We start from the raw sequence: 19,578 nt of genomic DNA on the forward strand, positions 1-19,578 counted from the left end.
TGAGTAATACAAAACTAATAATCTGTAAACACAAAACAGGGCAATGAATTAAATTCAAATCATAATACTTTTAAAAGTACACCATAATTAGTGTTTACCTCCTCCTAACATTTCTTTATGCATCTCTCCCAATGCTGGTAGACGTAGTATCCTCACAGAAATATCAGTCCACTGTCCTACTGCACACAGTTGGGCTTCATCTTTCCCTTCTTCTAGAGGGTTTATATCAATACAAGCTACCTCATATTCCATTACTGTAGAGCTTTAAGAGGAAAAAAATGTGCACAGCACAAGTTTTTGTGTAAATATTAAATATATAGAAATAATTAATACAAAATGTAATCTATTAGGGTTGTGACATTTTCCCCAAATGCCCTTAATTCCAACTAGTATATTGTCAGCCCATAATTTGTACAAGCCAATAATTTTACACATGGGTGACAAGCCCAGTTAGCAACTACAATATATGAGCATTTTCAGTTGTGGGTGTTTGAACATGCAACCCTCATACTATGAGTTGTACATTTAGCTGGGGCTGTGACTGACTCACTATACAAAGGAATGCAATTAGTTCTATGGAACTTAAACAAGGGAGATACAGATTGTAATGGTTAAATATAACTTCGAAATGAAGAGAGGTGCATGTACCTGTGAAGTGCTGTTTTGTTACACAGACATTTGAATCATACTTTTACGACTACTGAACTTTGAGTTGCAATCATCAGTTTTTGTCCAAACTAGGCATTAAAAGAGAGAAAAATTTTAAAGGTGAAATAAAATATTATATCAGCCAAATATATTTAAACAACCAGTAGATAATTTACCATGGAGAAGTGAGCGACAGTTAGAACATTATGAAAGTGTACAGCTAAAACACTTTTCAAAGTGTCGTTTAATGTTGTGAGTATTTTAAATTAGAAATTGTGAAATAAAATTACAAAATTTTATTACACCTTCAACTTGTAATTATAGTGACAGTTGTATGCAATAAAGTATTGAAATAAATAATTTTTAATTAGCTCTGATTACTCACTGTAATTAGATTCAGTAGTTTTGAAATATCAAGATTTTTACAAAAAATAAGGAAGGAGATACATCAAATCTCAGACCTTTCTGCAGTTTATAATTTAGTTCTTAATTAAAAGCAATGTTTAGGTAGGCATACTTGTTGGATTCCTAATTTAAGTGGTAGTCTAAAGGGAAGTCAGCTAATCAATAACACCCACAGTGATCTTTTGACAGATGAAACAACAGGATTTGACCTTCAATCTTATAATGCATCCATGGATAAATAATTTATATGGCTCTAACAAGACATGAATTATGGAATATCAGCTCCACAGTAAAGCATACTAACCACTAAGCCATATTCAGCCTATTCAAAATTGGTGTGTTAATTTTTCCAAAAAGAATTATATGCACACAGAGAATTCTAAAAGTTGGTGCTAATACCACCAAGCAAAAAACAAAAAACTTTTGATTACAGAACTACTTTTCTAAGTACAATATAAACAATATTTATACTTTGATATAAGATAGCTACCAAGTATTTCTACTAGACACTAGTAAAATAGACGTAAAGAATATTTCAAATAACTTTTTAAAGTGCCTTATAAACACCATTTAACACTTTGACATAAGTCTACCAAGTATTTCTACTAGACACAAGTAAAATAGACTTGGAAAATATTTCAAATAACTTATTTTTGAAGTGTCTTATAAACAACATTTGGCACTTTGACATAAGTTAGTTACTGAGCATTTCCACTAGACACTGTTAAAACAGAGAATATTTACACTTCTGTATGTAATAGTCTAGCACAAAAAATATATTTAACTGTCTTTTAAGTTCAAAATTATTAAAAATTCACCACTTACTAACCTACCTAACTTGTTTCACTTTTCCATCAAGAATTTCTAGATAATAAAGATTTTCTCTTGCAGCACAAACAATCTGACTGTTGTTACATGCAACAACACTTATATTCTTTTCTGCTGGAGGTCTCCATTCATTGAGTAACTTTCTTGTCTTGCTACTTACTAATCGAACAGATGCTGCAGTCACCTATATTACACAACAAAGCAGTTGGACTTGTAACTGGATAATAAACAGAATATTAACATTTACAAAGATAGATCAGAAAAAACACCTGGGACTTCTATTAATAAAATATACGAGTTTCACAATTATTTTTAAACAAAATATAATCTCTTTGAACTCTTCTTCACCAAAATGTGTATAAAATTTAGAGAAAAGAAAGAAAAATCTTGTCCTTCTTAACTAATACTTTATTTTTCATTATCAAAATTAATCAAATAGTTTTTAAATTCAAACTACAATGGATAAATCTTAAATTCTACTGATAAATATATATTTACAAAACTATGCTACTTTAAACTACAGATTAGTGATGGTAATTAGATGTTTTATTACATCCATAGTTTCCAACAGTCCTCAGTTTTCATTGAATCTTCACTTAATCAGCAACAACGATGAATCAGAAAGATTTAAATTATTGAAATTAAAATATTTTTTTTACACACATTTCTATTTCATAGTAAAATACATATGCTGTATACAAAATTAATTAAAACAATTTGATATATACTACATGGCCAAAAGTATGTGAACACCCAACCATCACATCCATGTGCTTGTTGAACATCTCATTCCAAAACCATGGGCATTAATATGGAGTTGGTACCCCCTTTGCTGCTATAACAGCCTCCATTCTTCTGGAAAGGCTTTTCACTAGATTTTGGAACATGTCTGTGGGGATTTGCTCCTATTCAGCAACAAGAGCATTAGTGAGGTTGGGCGAGAAGGCCTGGCTTGCAGTTAGCATTCCAATTCAACCCAAAGGTGTTTGATGGGGTTGAAGTCAGGGCTCTGTGCAGGCCAGTAAAGTACTTCCACACCAACCTTGGCAAACCATGTCTTTATGGACCCCACTTTGTGCACAGAGGCATTGTCATGCTGAAACAAAAACAGGACTTCCCCAAACTGTTGCCACAAAATTAGAAGCACACAATTATCTAGAATATTACTGTATGCTGTAGCATTAAGATTTCCCTTCATTGGAACTAAAGAGCCTAGCCCAAACCATGAAAAACAGCCCCAGACCATTATTCTTCCTCCACTAAACTTTAGAGTTGGCACTATGCATTCAGGCAGGTAGCATTCTCCTGACATCCAAACTCAGATTCATCCACAAGACTACCAGATAGTGAAGCATGATTTGTCACTTCAGAGAACACATTTCCACTGCTCCAGAGTTTAATGGCAGTGTGCTTTACACTACTCCAGCTGATGCTTGGCATTGAGCATGGTGATCTTAGGTTTTTGTGCAGCTGCTCAGTCATGGTAACCCAATTCATGAAGCTCCTGATGAACAGTTCTTGTGCTGATGTTGCTTCCAGAGATAGTTTGGAACTCGATAGTGAGTGTTGCAACTGTGGACATATGATTTTTATGCACTACACACTTCAGCGCACAGCGGTCCCTTTCTGTGAGCTTGTGAGGCCTTCCGCTTAGAGGCTGAGCAGTTGTTGCTCCTAGATATTTCCACTTCACAATAACAGCACTTACAGTTGACTGGGACAGCTCTATCAGGGCAGAAATTTCACAAACTGACTTGTTGGAAAGGTGGCATCCTGTGATAGTGCCATGTTGAAAGTCAATGAGCTCTTCAGTACGACCCATTCTACTCCCACTGTTTGTCTATGGAGATTTCATGGCTGTATGCTTGATTTTATGCATGTGTTAGCAATGAATGTGGCTGAAATAGCTGAACCTACTAATTAGAAGGGGTGTCCACATACTTTTGGCTATGTAGTGTGTATATGTATATATATATTTTGTGATATTAAATAATTACATCCAAAGAAGCTAAATAAACAAAATCATGAAGAAGGACTGCATTAAAAACAGCAAACCTCAACCTCTGATTAATTATACTATAACCATAAAATTTTAAGCCATTTAACAAAACACATTAACATGAAACAAAATATGCTGCATATTTTAAAAGTATCCTAGGGTACAATATACAACATGGGATTATAAAATTTATCCTAGGTTTTGGAGGTGACTGCACAAATAGGAACCACATTGTGGTGGGGTACACGTTATCAGTTACAACCTCCAATTTGCTAGTCTCACATAAGAAAATTAGAAATTGGGAAAGTAAGATGTGGGTGCTCAAACCCACAACATCCCACATCTATATCACTCATCACTGCCTGCAGACAGTTGTGGGAAGTTAAAATAAGAATAAGATAAACATAAAAAATATGAAAAAATTTGGATTTTCTTTAATATTACATTGTAAAATTTAAATTTAAAAGTTAAATATTATTGAAATATAGATTATTAGCTAATACTTTATGATCTACTGGTTGTTATAACAAACCAAAAGCAGGTTAATAAAATTTTGAATATGAGTCACTAAAACCACATTACATGCACAGTAAAGAATGTTAATCAATAGCAGGCCTGATGGTTATGGTCATATTATAAAAACTATATTTTTTTAAAACAATTTTGATATTTTTCAACAAACCTGTATGATCTGTTGCCCTTTAACATTTCCACATACAAATGTTTGTTGACTAGTATCAAAACCAGGAAGTTCAGTTTCTTCCACTTCTTCTCCATTCAACATCAGTATTCTATAAATAATAAAGAAATCAAAACAGGACCTTACTCAGACACACCATCTTACAAAAATCATGTGGGATTCTTATAACTCACCATTTAGAATGCATAACAACTCAAAATCAAAGTAAATTTGTTTTTTTTTCATTGTCATCATGAAGGTGACTATGATTTAGGCCTACATATAGATTTTCTACCTCAAACTGTTCTTTCATGCAATCTTCTCAATGAAAAACTCATATTAGGGACAGATTTACTGTAAATCAGCCAACTCTACTATTTCCAGACAGTCATACTTTACAACATTATATATACATATATGTTGCTTGTGCATTTATGCCTTAAATTACATTTCTCTTCTCTCATTCAGATAAGTCTGTAATTAAAAAAGTTTAATTTGAAAGTTTAGAAACATCATACAGATCCTTATACAATAAAGACCATTTTTCATCACGCATATGACAATCCAGCATACATCAATGTATAGGACAAGCACCTAGAGCTAAAACACATGTTCCTAGACCTGTTATGAGAAAATTAATTACACATCAAAAATATTGCTGCCCGAGAACCAAATAATTTTTAACAACAATTTAACTAGAGTTGTATTACAGACTTTTATAAAAATGATATTTGTTTCACAAACTGAATCACTTTCTCTTTAGTACATACTTTCTAAAAACATAAAGTTTTAAATACTAATGTTACTACAATATATTACCTTGTCTGGCCAACAAAAGAGAGAACCAAAACATTATCATATTGTGTGGCTGCATCGACTTTTAATGGCCAAATTCCTTTAATGCCTGGAAGATCAATACTAGCATGTTCATGGATTCCTATTCCATTTCTGATTATACGTAGAGATCCTTCTTTATATGCACCAGAGCATGTTACTAGCTGTGCCAAATAGAGAAAAGCATAAATTTGTATCACATCAAGAAACTCACTTACTCAATATTGCTGTTAGTAGTAACAGAAAATTACATATACAATTAAAATAATTTTTGTTTTAGATAATACAAATAACTAGCTTTCACCTTCCTTAATTTCTTTTATCAAAGAACTAAAATTAACAATGGTTCTGCCACTATCATCAGCTGATTCTACAGATATTCAGTCTGATGATAATGCTTTATTATGTTTCACATCTAATATATGAAGCTAAGTTTCTGTCCATCTGCTCATGCCTTTCAGCCTCTGTAATAGTTGGCTTATAAGAATATGGAATCATTGTACACAGGTTTAATGTCTGTGATGTCAAATACTTAGTGTCAATGAAAATTTTGTAATCTAATTTTTTCCACAGAAGATGGACTGAATTTCTGGTCTGGTTTAAATGAAAATGACAGCTGAAAAAACTGTGTGTATTTTATAGAGGTGGTGTCGGAATAAAAATCCATCAAATGCAATAACGACTGTTGATAAACAAAACTAACTTTTTTATAGAATAGAAAAGTTAAATCCATAACATCCTGCAATAATAAATTATTTTGGGAGGAGAGTTGAGTATCATAAACATTTCTGTTGCTGATTATGTACCTTAGAGTAAAATGTGAATAAAAAGAAAAAAACAATTGTCATTGCCAATCACAAGCAGCAAAACATATGCAACAAAAGTAACAGAGTCAGAATCCATAAATAGAGAAAAAATTGGCCCTCTATTCAGGTAGTACCTGGGCAAAGTACAGTAAGGGCTGGTTTATATATATATCTTAATTTGTTATCACTTAAAAACAAGCCAAAAGAAAAATAAATTAAACAAAAATGCTGCACGAAGTGAAACAATCCATGGATACAAGTATAATGCGGGATTACAAAATGCACCCCAGGTAGTTCCTTTTTTTCTTACTCTTATTTCAATTAATTTTCCTTTTCAACTTTGGAGAGTAGTCACCTTCCAACAAATGTCTGCAGACAGTGAAGGGTAATACAGATGTAAGACGTTGTGGATTAGAGCACCCAGATCCCACTCTCCTAATTTCTATATCTATTGCTACTCTTTTATTTCTTGTGCAAGACTGGTGAATGGAGGTTAAGACTAATGAACAGTGTATCCTTACTACAGAGTTGGTCCTATTTCCACAATCACCTCCAAAACCTATGGTACATTTTACAATTCCATATTATAATTTGTTTCCTGGGATCTTTTCAATTAGTGGTTTTTTGTTCAATTTAGTTTTGTTTTGGCTTGTTTGTTACATTATAACAAACTAATATAATTAGTCAGTTATGGATTTGCTGTTTTTAATGCAGTCCTTCCTTGTGATTTTGTTTACTCAACCTTAACAAAATGTATTAATTTTCCCTAATATATAATAGTCAAATGTCTGTCTGTAATGACTTATCTTTATATATGTATATTATAAATTCTTATTTTCAAGAATACATTACATGAAAAGTTACTTCATTTTTTTCTATCTCCTATAATTTCATACAATTATCAACATCAATTCATCAGTTTTGGTATGTGCTGAACAGTCAATCTGGGAAAAATAAACTTAAGAACAAAAATGTTTCTCTTCTGGAATTTCACAACAAAAATTGGACACTCTCCATTAACTGAATGAAAGATATGTTTTAAAGATGGAGCAGGAATGAAGAATATGTACAAGTAGAGGAACAACATGAGTGTGTATGTACATTTCACATTTGATTACATTCATCATGAGTGTGTACAGATATTTCACGTTGGTATTATATTCATCACGAGTGTGTAAACATATTTCACGTTGGTATTATAGTCACCACAAGTGTACAGATATTCCACATTGGTATTGCATTCATCATTAGTGTGTACAGATATTTCACGTTGGTATTATATTCATCACGAGTGTGTAAACATATTTCACGTTGGTATTATATTCACCACGAGTGTACAGATATTTCACATTGGTATTGCATTTATCATGTGTGTAAAGATATTTCACATTGGTATTACATTCATCACGAGTGTGTACAGATATTTCACATTGGTATTGCATTTATCATGCGTGTAAAGATATTTCACATTGGTATTACATTCATCACGAGTGTGTACAGATATTTCACATTGGTATTACATTCATCACGAGAGTGTACAGATATTTCACATTGGTATTACATTCATCATGAGTGTACAGATATTTCACGTTGGTATTATATTCATCACGAGTGTGTAAACATATTTCACGTTGGTATTATATTCACCACGAGTGTACAGATATTTCACATTGGTATTGCATTTATCATGTGTGTAAAGATATTTCACATTGGTATTACATTCATCACGAGTGTGTACAGATATTTCACATTGGTATTGCATTTATCATGTGTGTAAAGATATTTCACATTGGTATTACATTCATCACGAGTGTGTACAGATATTTCACATTGGTATTACATTCATCTAGAGTGTACAGATATTTCACATTGGTATTACATTCATCTAGAGTGTACAGATATTTCACATTGGTATTACATTCATCACGAGTGTGTACAGATATTTCACATTGGTATTACATTCATCATGAGTGTACAGATATTTCACGTTGGTATTATATTCATCACGAGTGTGTACAGATAGTTCATGATGGTATTATATCAATTCAAGATTTTATTGTACCATGTCAAATAAATTGATTTGAACTGAATACCTCCCCATTGATACTTCTTATGGAAATAACAAATGTAAAAAAGTCTTTTCTTGCATCCAGTAAAATGACAAGGAACGACAACTTACAGTGGAAAAAACTACTTACAATTACTTAGTGAACTTGAGTTATCTGTTGTCATGGATGCACCCATTACATCAAAACTCAAACATTTTTACCAACAATGCATTATAATCATTCTCCTCTGCTTGAAGCAAATGAAATTCAATTTTCCTGATCAAAATAATACACAGAATGACAAAACAGTTGCAAACAGCCCACTAGACAATTCTATTTAATGTAAGTTATGATCCAAGAGTTTGGGTTGGCTGCACAGTTTATATTTATTTATCATGATTTTTGGGGAAATTACCATTGAATCATATCAACAGGCATCTGTTAGTTATTTATAAGGTAAAGGGAAAAAGTTTGCCTATTTACTGAAATTGCAAAAACAAAGAAAAAAATCAGAGTAAATACAACTTGTTTATCCTTGTATACACAATTTATATATTACCATAAAAACACTGAATACAGACACACCAGTGATAAATTGTTTCTGATTTATTCATTGTGATTTATATTTAAAAGTTCATTAAATAACCTAGAAGTAATGTATTTTAACAGTTTATTAAACTGGGCACTGCAGATTCAAGTTTGATACATCTCCTGGTCTGACTTTACAAAAATGCAAACATACACAAATTTATTAAAAGTGTACACTTAAATAGCTTTTTTTTGTGTAATTTTTCAAGTCACCTGCACTAGTACAAATTTCAGTTAAAACACCTGATAAAGTATTAACTATACTTATTTTATGATCACAACAAAATTCTTTCCTACAATGTAAAAAAATTTATCACAAACAAAACTTAATAAAAACACTTCATTTATTGCTTTAGCTTAAACATTACTTGAAATCAAATGTAAAAATTTGGTTAAAAAATTATTCATATTTTCTTTCAATGTACATACAGATTATGATACTTTCTATTATTAATTTTGTAAAAAATAAACTAACTCTCTTGTTGATGATACTAATAATTACAAATATTGCTCATTCTACTTAACATTGGAATAATAAAACAGGCACTTTCAGATGATGACACCAAAGTGTCAAATCTAAACAAGGCTTCTTTTGAATGAAATAGGAACAAGCACAACACCCACAATGGCCAACACCAAGAGTTACAAGATTTGTCTTAAAAGGGGTAGAAAATTAAAGAACAATCAAGAGATGAAAGATGCTGGCACCAAGGTTGATAATTTGGAGATAACTTTTCTACAAATAGAACTAATCAATGGTTCAACAGAAAGAAAACGTGACCTATAAAACTTAATCTCTATTTGAAAATCTACAACAATGACATTGACTCTTGCATAGCAATAATCCAAATGAAGACAAATTTACAGCCTTACCTGACCTTGACCCTGACGTTCCAGATCAACCACACACATATCTACTAGTGGTCCTAGGTTTGTGAAGGATTCCATTACTTCTAAATAAGAGCCTTGTTCATTGGCCTCAACATTTAGTTTGACAAGTTGTGAGTCTCCAAGACGAGATCCCACATACACTACACTATTGTCAAGGTAAGTCAAACACTCAGGAATTGTTATCTGTCATAGAAAATGTTTTAATCAATGTTAACAAGTACTATACACACCTAGGCCAAATCATACAAAGACCATCCCACATACACTACACTACTCTCTAGGTAAATCAAACACTTACAAACTGTTATTCCATAATAAAAAATGTTTTAATCAATGTTAACCACCAACACAGATACAAACAAAATTAGACCATAACCTCACTACAAAAAAAAAAACCAAAACAAAAAAAAAACATTTTGTCTTACTGTTGTTTTAGAAAATTAAAAATTACTGAACAATTTAAATATTAAACTAAAGGGTTACAAACTCCATAAGAAGTAAGTAATCATTACCAAAAATAACAATCCACACATTTCAAACTGTGGCAGAAATGTAATACATAAACTTATTGTCACTAAAACCCATGATTATTTATATTTCTTTTTTACGTTTTTCTAATGTTTGGTATTTTTGTGTTAAGGTCTTCTCGATAGACATTTTTGTTATTTGTGCATTTAACATAATAATATACAAACGTATTAAAACTTTTATTTACTTTTTCTGAATCAAACAATGCTTGTGAAACACTATAATACCCAAAAGGGGAGTTGTTACTTATGTACACAAATGATGACTTCATCTAACTAGCCATAAAATGTGTCAAGTGTTTCAGAAATATGAAATGTAATTTTCTAATTTTTCATACAAAATTATATTATCAGGGAAAAATCTAATCTCTCGGCAACAAAACTCACTATAGAGGATAATTTCTTCAAACTCTTTCTTTTTCATCTCTAAGTTCTGACTGGTTCATTTTTGTAAGTCTTACTTTAAGGTTAAGTTCAAAAACAATTGACAAAAATGAAGAAGGAATTTTAAATCTACTGGCTCCATCAAGTGTGCTGTCATTTGTTTGATATAGGTAAAAACTTAAGAGGAAATTTACACAATTTTTACAAAACAAGATGAAAGGTGAAACAGAAATAATTTAAAATTAATTTACTTTATTTAAAAATATCAATGTTAGTTGTCCAAGTGTAACCAATGTTGCATTGGGTGTAATACAATTGAATAAATGCATGAGTCATGTACAAATGATATCACTAAAAAACAACACCCAAAAAACAACACCCATGCAGAACTAATATTTTATCACCTTTCTAATTCTTACAGTCATAAACTTACATGATATGAATCTATCCATTAATACAGACATGTATTCTTACACTTAGTGAGGAAAATCTTAGAAGCTGCAGTCTTCTTGAACAAGATTTAATTGGCAGAAATTCTGAGGAGCTGATGATTCAAAGACTGACTTGAAATTCAAAATATCACTCATACTAAATGGTGTAAACATAAACAATCACTGATGAAAACTACATGTGATGTCTTTCAGATAACTCGTTAGTCTAAACAACTACTTAAAAGAGAAAATCAAACTGACTCAAATAGCCTTAATCCCAGACTGAAGTAAACAGAGCAAATGCACGGTATGCTTGGCTTCACCAAATTATGATTTACCTTATTTAAATTGATAACAAGAGATCAATAGTTAGCTACCATCAGGTTAATTCCATGTAATTCAGCACTCATATCAAGTGGTATTAACTCTGTTAAATATGTTCCAATCCATCACCACCTCACAAGACTGATCCCAGAGTTGTAAATAACACTTTATTTGTTGTAGTAACTTTTATGCCTTGCAGAAACCCATGTTAAAAGTGAAAATTTTATCATGTTAATTAGATGGATATCTGGTTATTAGTTTTACATGCATTGTTATTTCTATTTAAGTCTTTAATTCTTTTCTCTCACTGTAAGGACTAGACATGATTTCAAGCTATGCCTCAATTTAAATACAAATTATATTGTATACAATCTGTTTAAGACATCAGCCTGATCACCATCTCACCTAACAGACTCTGACTTTTGGTTACTGATATGACACACTGAGAATTAAGACTATGTTTAGGGCCACTGCATGATCAAAGTAGTTACCACCTTTCCAATAACATTAAAAATAAACATTTTGTTTTCAAACTGCACTTTATTGATGAATGAACTTGTTTGTTATAAAACTTTTTAAATATTAAATCTAAAACACATTACCTCTCCAAGTAGTTCTAACTTCAAATCTTTCACTAGCATCGTTCCATCCATTCTTTCCTCCCTTTCCAAAAGAAGTACGAAGAGCCTTCCAGCCATATCCCCTAGCAAAAACCTGGAGCCATTAGAATCCACCTTTCCATAACAAACTATAGTACTTTGCTGCAAAGAAAAATGTTAATTTTTTACATTTGGATGTCCAAAACGTATCAATTAAACCCCCTTACACTATGTACCAAATATTTACACTAAAAACAAATTCACACATTTCATATATTAAAACATTCAAGTAATTTCTCCCCTAAAATCATTAATATTAAATTTAAAGTAGTTCAATTTGGTTATATAAATCAAGTCTTCTAACAGAAAATTACTGAAAATACAGAGACATAATTTATATATAACATATGGCATATTCTGTTAACTTTCAAAGTAAATTACTGTTACAGTTCAACTTATACAGATAATTTTGAAATGTCTTGATGCTTATGAATTTCTCACAGATAAGTATCTTCAATCCATAGCTAGCAATGAAGATTACACTATGTAACACAAATTTTGTTCCTGGATAGTATGTGTTATTTCTCAATTGCTTATGTTGTAAAAGTACAGAAAATGGCCATTATTCCCTTCAAACTTTGCTTCTGTGACATGGATAATGAACTTTAGAAATTAACCTATTTTCTACGTAAAATGGGCAAATTTGCACATTTTTATTTACAGAAGGTCTAAATAAAACAACATATGAATCAAGATTTACATGTATTTATACTACAGTTATACAAAAATATTTAGAAGTGAGTAGTTTCCCAAGATTGGCAACTGTAATGTAAATCACTTTCATGTATCAGCCCCCAAATAGTGTCCCATCATGTTTTTGTTATACCCTCCCAGGTCACAAAAGCAAAGTTTGAAGAGAAAAATAGCTCTTTTCCATTTATTTATGCATAAGTAATTAGGAAATAACACTTTCTGCCCAGGAACAAGAAAAAGTAAAAATTTTGTAACTTAGTGTTATTTTTCTCACAGTTAATTCAGGAACATTAACCATTTTTCTACTTTACACAACTGATAACTATGAATTTTTAGAAATAATAACTCAGTTTCCCATACACAGCCCTTTTTCAATGTTAGAGAAAGAACTAAGACTTAACATGTTCACTGTTGAGAATGCACATGCTCATAACAAACGTGCATGTCCAACAATGTGATATTCCTGTTTGAAACGTACACAGATGGTAGCATAGTGAGTGGCTAGAAGCATTAAATACAGGTCTGATAATTCATACTTTTATGTTTATATGGGTATATAAATGGAAATGATAGGCAAGATGAGATATTATCATACCATCCATGTAGTATTATTACAAAATATGTACTCATATATAACAAACTGCTCTGATAAATTCTCTTTATTGAAATAATCAGTATTCTGGGAACAAAATGACACTATGGTCTTCCCATGGCATTAAATAGAAGTTTTTACCCTCTGTAGTCGCAAGCAGATCAACAAAAATTAACATGTTAAACATTTGCCAATAAAGTGCAAAACTGGTATAAACAGTCAAACAAAGAGAAAAAGGTGAACATTATACAATGTAAAGTAAAGCGTGTCCAGATCACCTGGACTTTGTTTTTATCCATAATCAAAGTGTACTATAAAAAATGTTGGTTATTCATCATGTGGCATGTATATGATAATAAATGGAATATATTTTAATTCTTTGAATACTTTGATTTTTCTACATTTTACTCCACTGAAAATGTATTTCTAATAGATTCTTACTGCTTCTGACAAAATAGCTTTTCTCAACAACACTGGTCTCTACTGGTACAAAATTTCTAACCAATCTCAAAATGATTAATAAGTGCAAATGAGGAGAGAGTGCTGGCTATGATAAGGATTGTGTCATGGAGATTAGTTGGTTGGTGTTTTTATGGCACAAACCAACTAAGCTATCTGCACCAAACATCCAGTAAAAAGTTAAAATTAAAGTAAAATTATTAAAATTCATAAAAGGAAATTGACGTAAAACAAAATTTAATTTTTCAAGTAAAAAAATAAATACCATTAAATCCAATTTTTACATCTAGTCTACAGCAGTAAGAGAAAAACTACAGTAATACAAGTTGTAAAGGACTTTCTGCAACATAATTGTAATTATCATAACTCGCAAAGATGATTAACAGGTAAGTTCAAAAATCAGCATTAGCCACCAGAAGTTGGCTTTTCCAATCATGGTTTTGAGTTATTTCACGTCATGGCCATTTTCAGAAAGTACAGTAACAAAGGTTTTAAAAGACTTGTGACAAAATTTTAATTATTATAACTTGCCAGGAGGACTAATGGGTATTTCAAACAGCAGTGTTAGTCACCTGAAGTTGGTCTTTCCAGATCTGGTTTAAAGTTATTTGACATCACAGACATTTTCTAATATTATATCGAATTAGTTGCACTTTTATTCTTGATTAAAAAAAGATCTAATGTATAAATTAAAAAACTTAAACAGCATTAAAAAAGAATAATGACCTTTAAAAACCTAAAAACATTTCTAAGGTCACCATCGCCAATAACACTGTCTAACATTGTGGATAAATCCTTGGACAAAACATGTTTAAAATGGTGCCATCATTGAGATCATAATGACGTCAAGACAGTAAAACATGGCTAATTGTAACCTGAGTGTTACACAGACAACACATTGATGCATCAGTCCCAAATAAAAGATACCGATGAGTTAAAAAACAGTGAAAAACGCCATAGTCTAGTAAGGACAACTTCCTCTTTCCAATTCTTATGGAAGCAAGATGATCAAAGTCCAAAAGCTTGTTTTCATGTTGCTAACTCCAAGTCAATTGCCAACTGGTACAGAGCAGAGCCTTGAACACAGGACCATAGTCCATGTATGGAACAAGCACAGCATAGATAATGCCAGAGCAAACAGATTTACTTGTGGTGTAGGTGAGCCCATTCCTGCAAATACCAACATGGCCTAGTATCCAGAAAAACTGGACAGAAGTAAATGTTAAAGAGAAATGGGTCAGTCAGTTTTAAATATCTGTGAGAACAAACATGAAGCAATTCCACAGCCAGTAGAGAAATAAACGAGTCAGTATAAATAGTGCAATTTGAGTACTGCTTAACTTCCATGTGATCCAAGGCAAGAAAAATGGCATACAGTTCAGCAGTGAACACAGAAACTGCAGAGGGGATTCTGCACGCAACCACTGACCAACAACAAACAATGGCAGAGCCCACAGAGTCACCTGATTTCAAACCACCTATATAAAGAGGAATAGAAGGATGGTTCGAAAAATATTCAGCAAATAACAGACAGTATTATTCATCAGAAGTACTTGATTTTCTCAGATAACTTAAAGAAAGGTCATATTTGGGGGCTGTAATAAGCCATGGTGGGATGAGCTGACCAGTGTACACAGCAATGTTATCCAAGGACTGACCCAATTCATCCAACTGCATCTGGATACAAAGGCTCAAAGGAGCAATGGCAGATAATCTGTTCTGAAAAAGCATGGACCAGCAAGGAAGAAAAACACAATCCAAGATGGGATGCTTTGGTAAGGAACGACGTTTCGAAGCATACAGTAAAGACAGCTGCAAATGGCAGAGGTGTATAGGAGGTTCATGAGACTCCATGTATAAGCTCCCAGCTGGAGAAATGCAGAAAACCCCTGTGCAGAGCTGAAGTCCCTGATGATGAACAGGGTCCAGAATCTTCAAGGCCAAGGTCCTGCCAGAGCCCTAGACCAGTGATCCATAACAGTTTCAATCGAATAAGGGTACAATATATCTTCAGCATAGAACATCGATCCGCTTCCAAAGTGGTAGAAGAGAGGACACTGAGGACAATCAGTGCTCTTGTACATTTAACCTGTAGCTGCTTGATCTGTGATATAAAGGTCAGCTTATGGGCAAAAATAAGCCCCAAGAACTTTGTCTCAGGGACCACAGGTAGCACAACTTCACCGATACGGACTTCAGGATCAGGGTGAATACCCCGTTGGCAGCAAAAGTGCATGCAAACAGTTTTAGAGAGAGAGAGAAGTTAAAACTTTTTGCTGTGGTCCACTTCAGTAAATGATTGCGGACAGTCTGTAGCTGCCACTCAATATACCTCATGATCAACAACTGATATGAGATGTGAAAGTCATTGACATAGAGCCCATTTGCAACAATAAAAGAGAGTTGTTCAGTGATAGCATTAATCTTTATATTGAAAAGTGTGACACCCAAAACACAGCTCTGAGAGACTCCAAGTTCCTGTAGAAAAGAATGGGAATGTGTCAAATCCACATGAATTTGGAATCACCTGTCCATTAAAACATTTTTAATAAAAATGGGCAAATGGCTACGTAACCCATATAGAGGTCTTGCAAAATGCCATACCTCCATGATGTATCATAAGCCTTCTCAATATCAAAGAATATTGATACAAGATGTTTCAAGTCGAATAAGGTGGTCCATGGTGGAGCGCTGTTGTCGGAACCCACAGTGGGTAGGCGAGAGGAAGTTGTTTGATTCAAAGGACAAAACAAGACAAGTATTAACCATCCTCTCTAAGGTCTTACAGAAATAGCTTGTCAAAGCAATTGGACAGTAGTTTGAAAGAATATTGGGATCCTTCCCAGGCTCAGAGAAAGGTAAGACAATAGCCCGACACCAGGTATAAGGAAAAAGATTCTCCTGCCACATCCAGTAAAAACAATCAGAAGAATAGCAAAAGAAGCAAGAGATATATGGTGCAGCATTTCAGAGTGTACATCATCAAGTCCGACCGATGTACTGCCAGACCAATGAAGGGCCAGTTTGAGTTCCACTAGTGTAAAGCGACGATTATAGTCATAGAGACAATCAGCTCGAAAGGAAAGAGGTGATCGCTCTACCTGATTCTTGGTTGCCAAAAAGGTGGGGGAAGAAGAATTGCTAGATACCTGGCAAAAGCTTTCACCTAGAGAATTGGCAATGCTCCAGGTATCAGGTACTTCCTGGCCACCAGAAAGCAAGATCAAGAGGGGGACAGAAATATATTGCCCACCCAACCTTTCGAATCTTGTCCCATATGACTGTGGAACTGGTGGTAGAAGATATGTTGGTTGTGAACTTAATCCAAGAATCCTTCTGGCTTTGACATCTTACCCACTGAGCACATGCATGGGCCTGCTTGAAAGCAATGCAGGTCAAGAGTGTGGGACACCTACGAAAAGTATCCCAGGCTCGTTTTTGAGCCTTCCAGGCAGGATTTCTTCCTGGATGAGGATATCATGGGAAATGCATTGAGGTTTTAGGAATACACTGAGCAGCTGCCTGTAAAATACAGTCAATTACTGCAGCCACACAGTCATCTACTGATAGCTTACAGATGACGGAATGATCAAGTTCTGCAAGAGCAGTAAAAGTGGGCCAGTTTGCTTGATCCAGTTTCTGCTGAAGCACAAGGTCAGTGGCACTGGCCACAGCTTTGTGGGTTATTGTCAACCCTCCATGAAAAGTGGGAGAATAGTGAAAGGGAGCAAATTGAGAGATCAACAGTAGTAAAGGACTGACTAGGTGCATGAAAATAAGAAGAACTGCTATTGAAAAGAGAAAGGTTGTGATCAGAAAGCATATACTCTATGGAGCGAACCCTCCCATCAATATCAGCACTTCCACAGAGGAGATAATGTCCATTTAAGTACCCCAGGATTAAAAATGGAGACAGCAACTGTTCAATGAGTATCAAAGGCTGATTGATCATATGTCTCTCCAGACGACAGGTAGAGAGAACAAACAGTGATGATACAACCCAAGGAAACGCAGATGGCTACAGCCTCCAAGGGTGTGTCGAGTGGCAAAGACAGGGTGGGCACAAGCTGATCAGCCAACAGCGCCACCCCTCCATGAAATCATCCATCACACAACCTGTCAGTTCTGTACAAAGAAAACTGCTGAAAGGTGACTGTATCAGCAGGTTTCAGAAATGTCTCCTGTGAGGAAAGACCTACAGGATGGTAGGAAGCAATCAGTGCATTGATGTCATCCAGATTAGAACATAAACCTCGACAGTTCCATTGTACCAAAGTGACCATTTTGTTTGTGTGTAGGTGAATTGGGTGAGGAGCCCTCTGTTCACACCATGTCTTTTTTCTTTATTGTCTTTATTCAAAGTAGGTCTGTCAACCACCATGGATCCTGCCTTGGGTCATTCGGGCAAGTCTTTGTTGTTGGAAGAGGATTCCAGTGACTGAGGATGTGAACGAATGGTCCTTTTGCATCTTGAGGTGGGAGAAGATGTGCCCAAGGAAATGCCTGTACCCAGAACCAAAAGAAGTGAATCTTGGAGTTTGCTGGAATGTATGTTAGGGACAGAGATGGGTGTTAACTTTGATTCATCAACTTTTTTAACCATGGAGGTCAAAAGACTCTTCATTGGGTTTGATAACAATTCATTTGGAGGCACAGAGAGATCCGTCTGCACTCACACTGAAGTAGTGGAACAAAAGGCAGCAGCATACATCCAAGATGAAGTAGTACACAGCAACTTTCAAGCCTCAGGGTAAGTAATGCTTTGAATTATCTTCAAACACTGCACCTCTTTATCTTCCAACCATTTAGGGCAAGAACGAAAGTTGGACAGGTGAGAGCCATAGCAATTAATGCAATGAGGGCCCATTTCACACACACAGGCATCGTGGTCCTTGCCACCTCAACGAGCACACATCAAGGAACCACAACATAATGTGTTCAAGTGACTGAACCACTGACACTGGAAAGATCTGAGAGAGTTTAGAATGTATGGCCATATCTTGCAATTAAGATAACCTTTCTTGATGATGGCAGGCGGACATGGTGATATAAATGTTAAAATGAGAAACATCTCGAGTGGAAAAACCAGTGAGAATGTTTGACACGGGGATGTTCTTCAAATCCCTCTTAACAATAACTCCTTGCGATGAATTCAAAGTAGCATAAAACATAACCTCAATAGGTATATCCCCAATGCCTTTGAATGCAAAATTAGTTCTCACTGTGTTGAGATGTGGATGTTTCCACCAATATGTCACCAGAACAAAGCTTTTTAACTGACTTTAGATAGCCAGCAAGTCTCTCTAGTCTCTTCTGAATGAAAAAGGGAGGCATCTGACCTAAAAGTTTGTGTAAAAGAGAATGTGATACAAGAAAATGAGGTACAACAGCTGTTACAGATATTGAAGATTGCTGCTCAGTCTTCAAGATGTGGTCGTTTAACTATGGACTGTTTTTTCACTATCTTATTTAAGTTTTTATTCAGAGGATTTATAATAAAAAAGGAATATATCGGTACCCACTGACCCCACCCACCACGAAGCCCTACGAGGGGACACACTACAATGCCAAACATAGACACTGCAACAATGCCAAGGTTTTGTGAGCATTATACCTAAACACCAGCATCACATACATGTCCACAACAACCACGGGGGGCACCTTAAGGCTGCAAGTCTACAGGAATCCAAGACCAAAATTGTGTGTTTGGGTTGGACCCCTCAACCACCATGATCCTCTCCTCCCCTTCACAGGACATCACACATGGCAAACACGTGTGTGGA

The 19,578-nt window shown here is 34.2% G+C and overlaps 1 protein-coding gene across 1 annotated transcript in view; it reads right to left on the reverse strand.

The window, feature by feature from the left end:
- Positions 1–19,578, reverse strand: part of pic (DNA damage-binding protein pic) — a 49,874-nt gene that overhangs the window by 18,267 nt on the left and 12,029 nt on the right. Inside the window, 6 exon segments of the mRNA XM_076453986.1 lie at positions 99–262; positions 1,887–2,065; positions 4,563–4,671; positions 5,379–5,557; positions 9,709–9,909; positions 11,995–12,153. Coding sequence (XP_076310101.1) covers positions 99–262; positions 1,887–2,065; positions 4,563–4,671; positions 5,379–5,557; positions 9,709–9,909; positions 11,995–12,153 — 991 coding nt within the window.

Source organism: Tachypleus tridentatus, chromosome 9 (genome assembly GCF_004210375.1).
Source record: "Tachypleus tridentatus isolate NWPU-2018 chromosome 9, ASM421037v1, whole genome shotgun sequence".
Taxonomy (NCBI): Eukaryota; Metazoa; Arthropoda; class Merostomata; order Xiphosura; family Limulidae; genus Tachypleus; species Tachypleus tridentatus.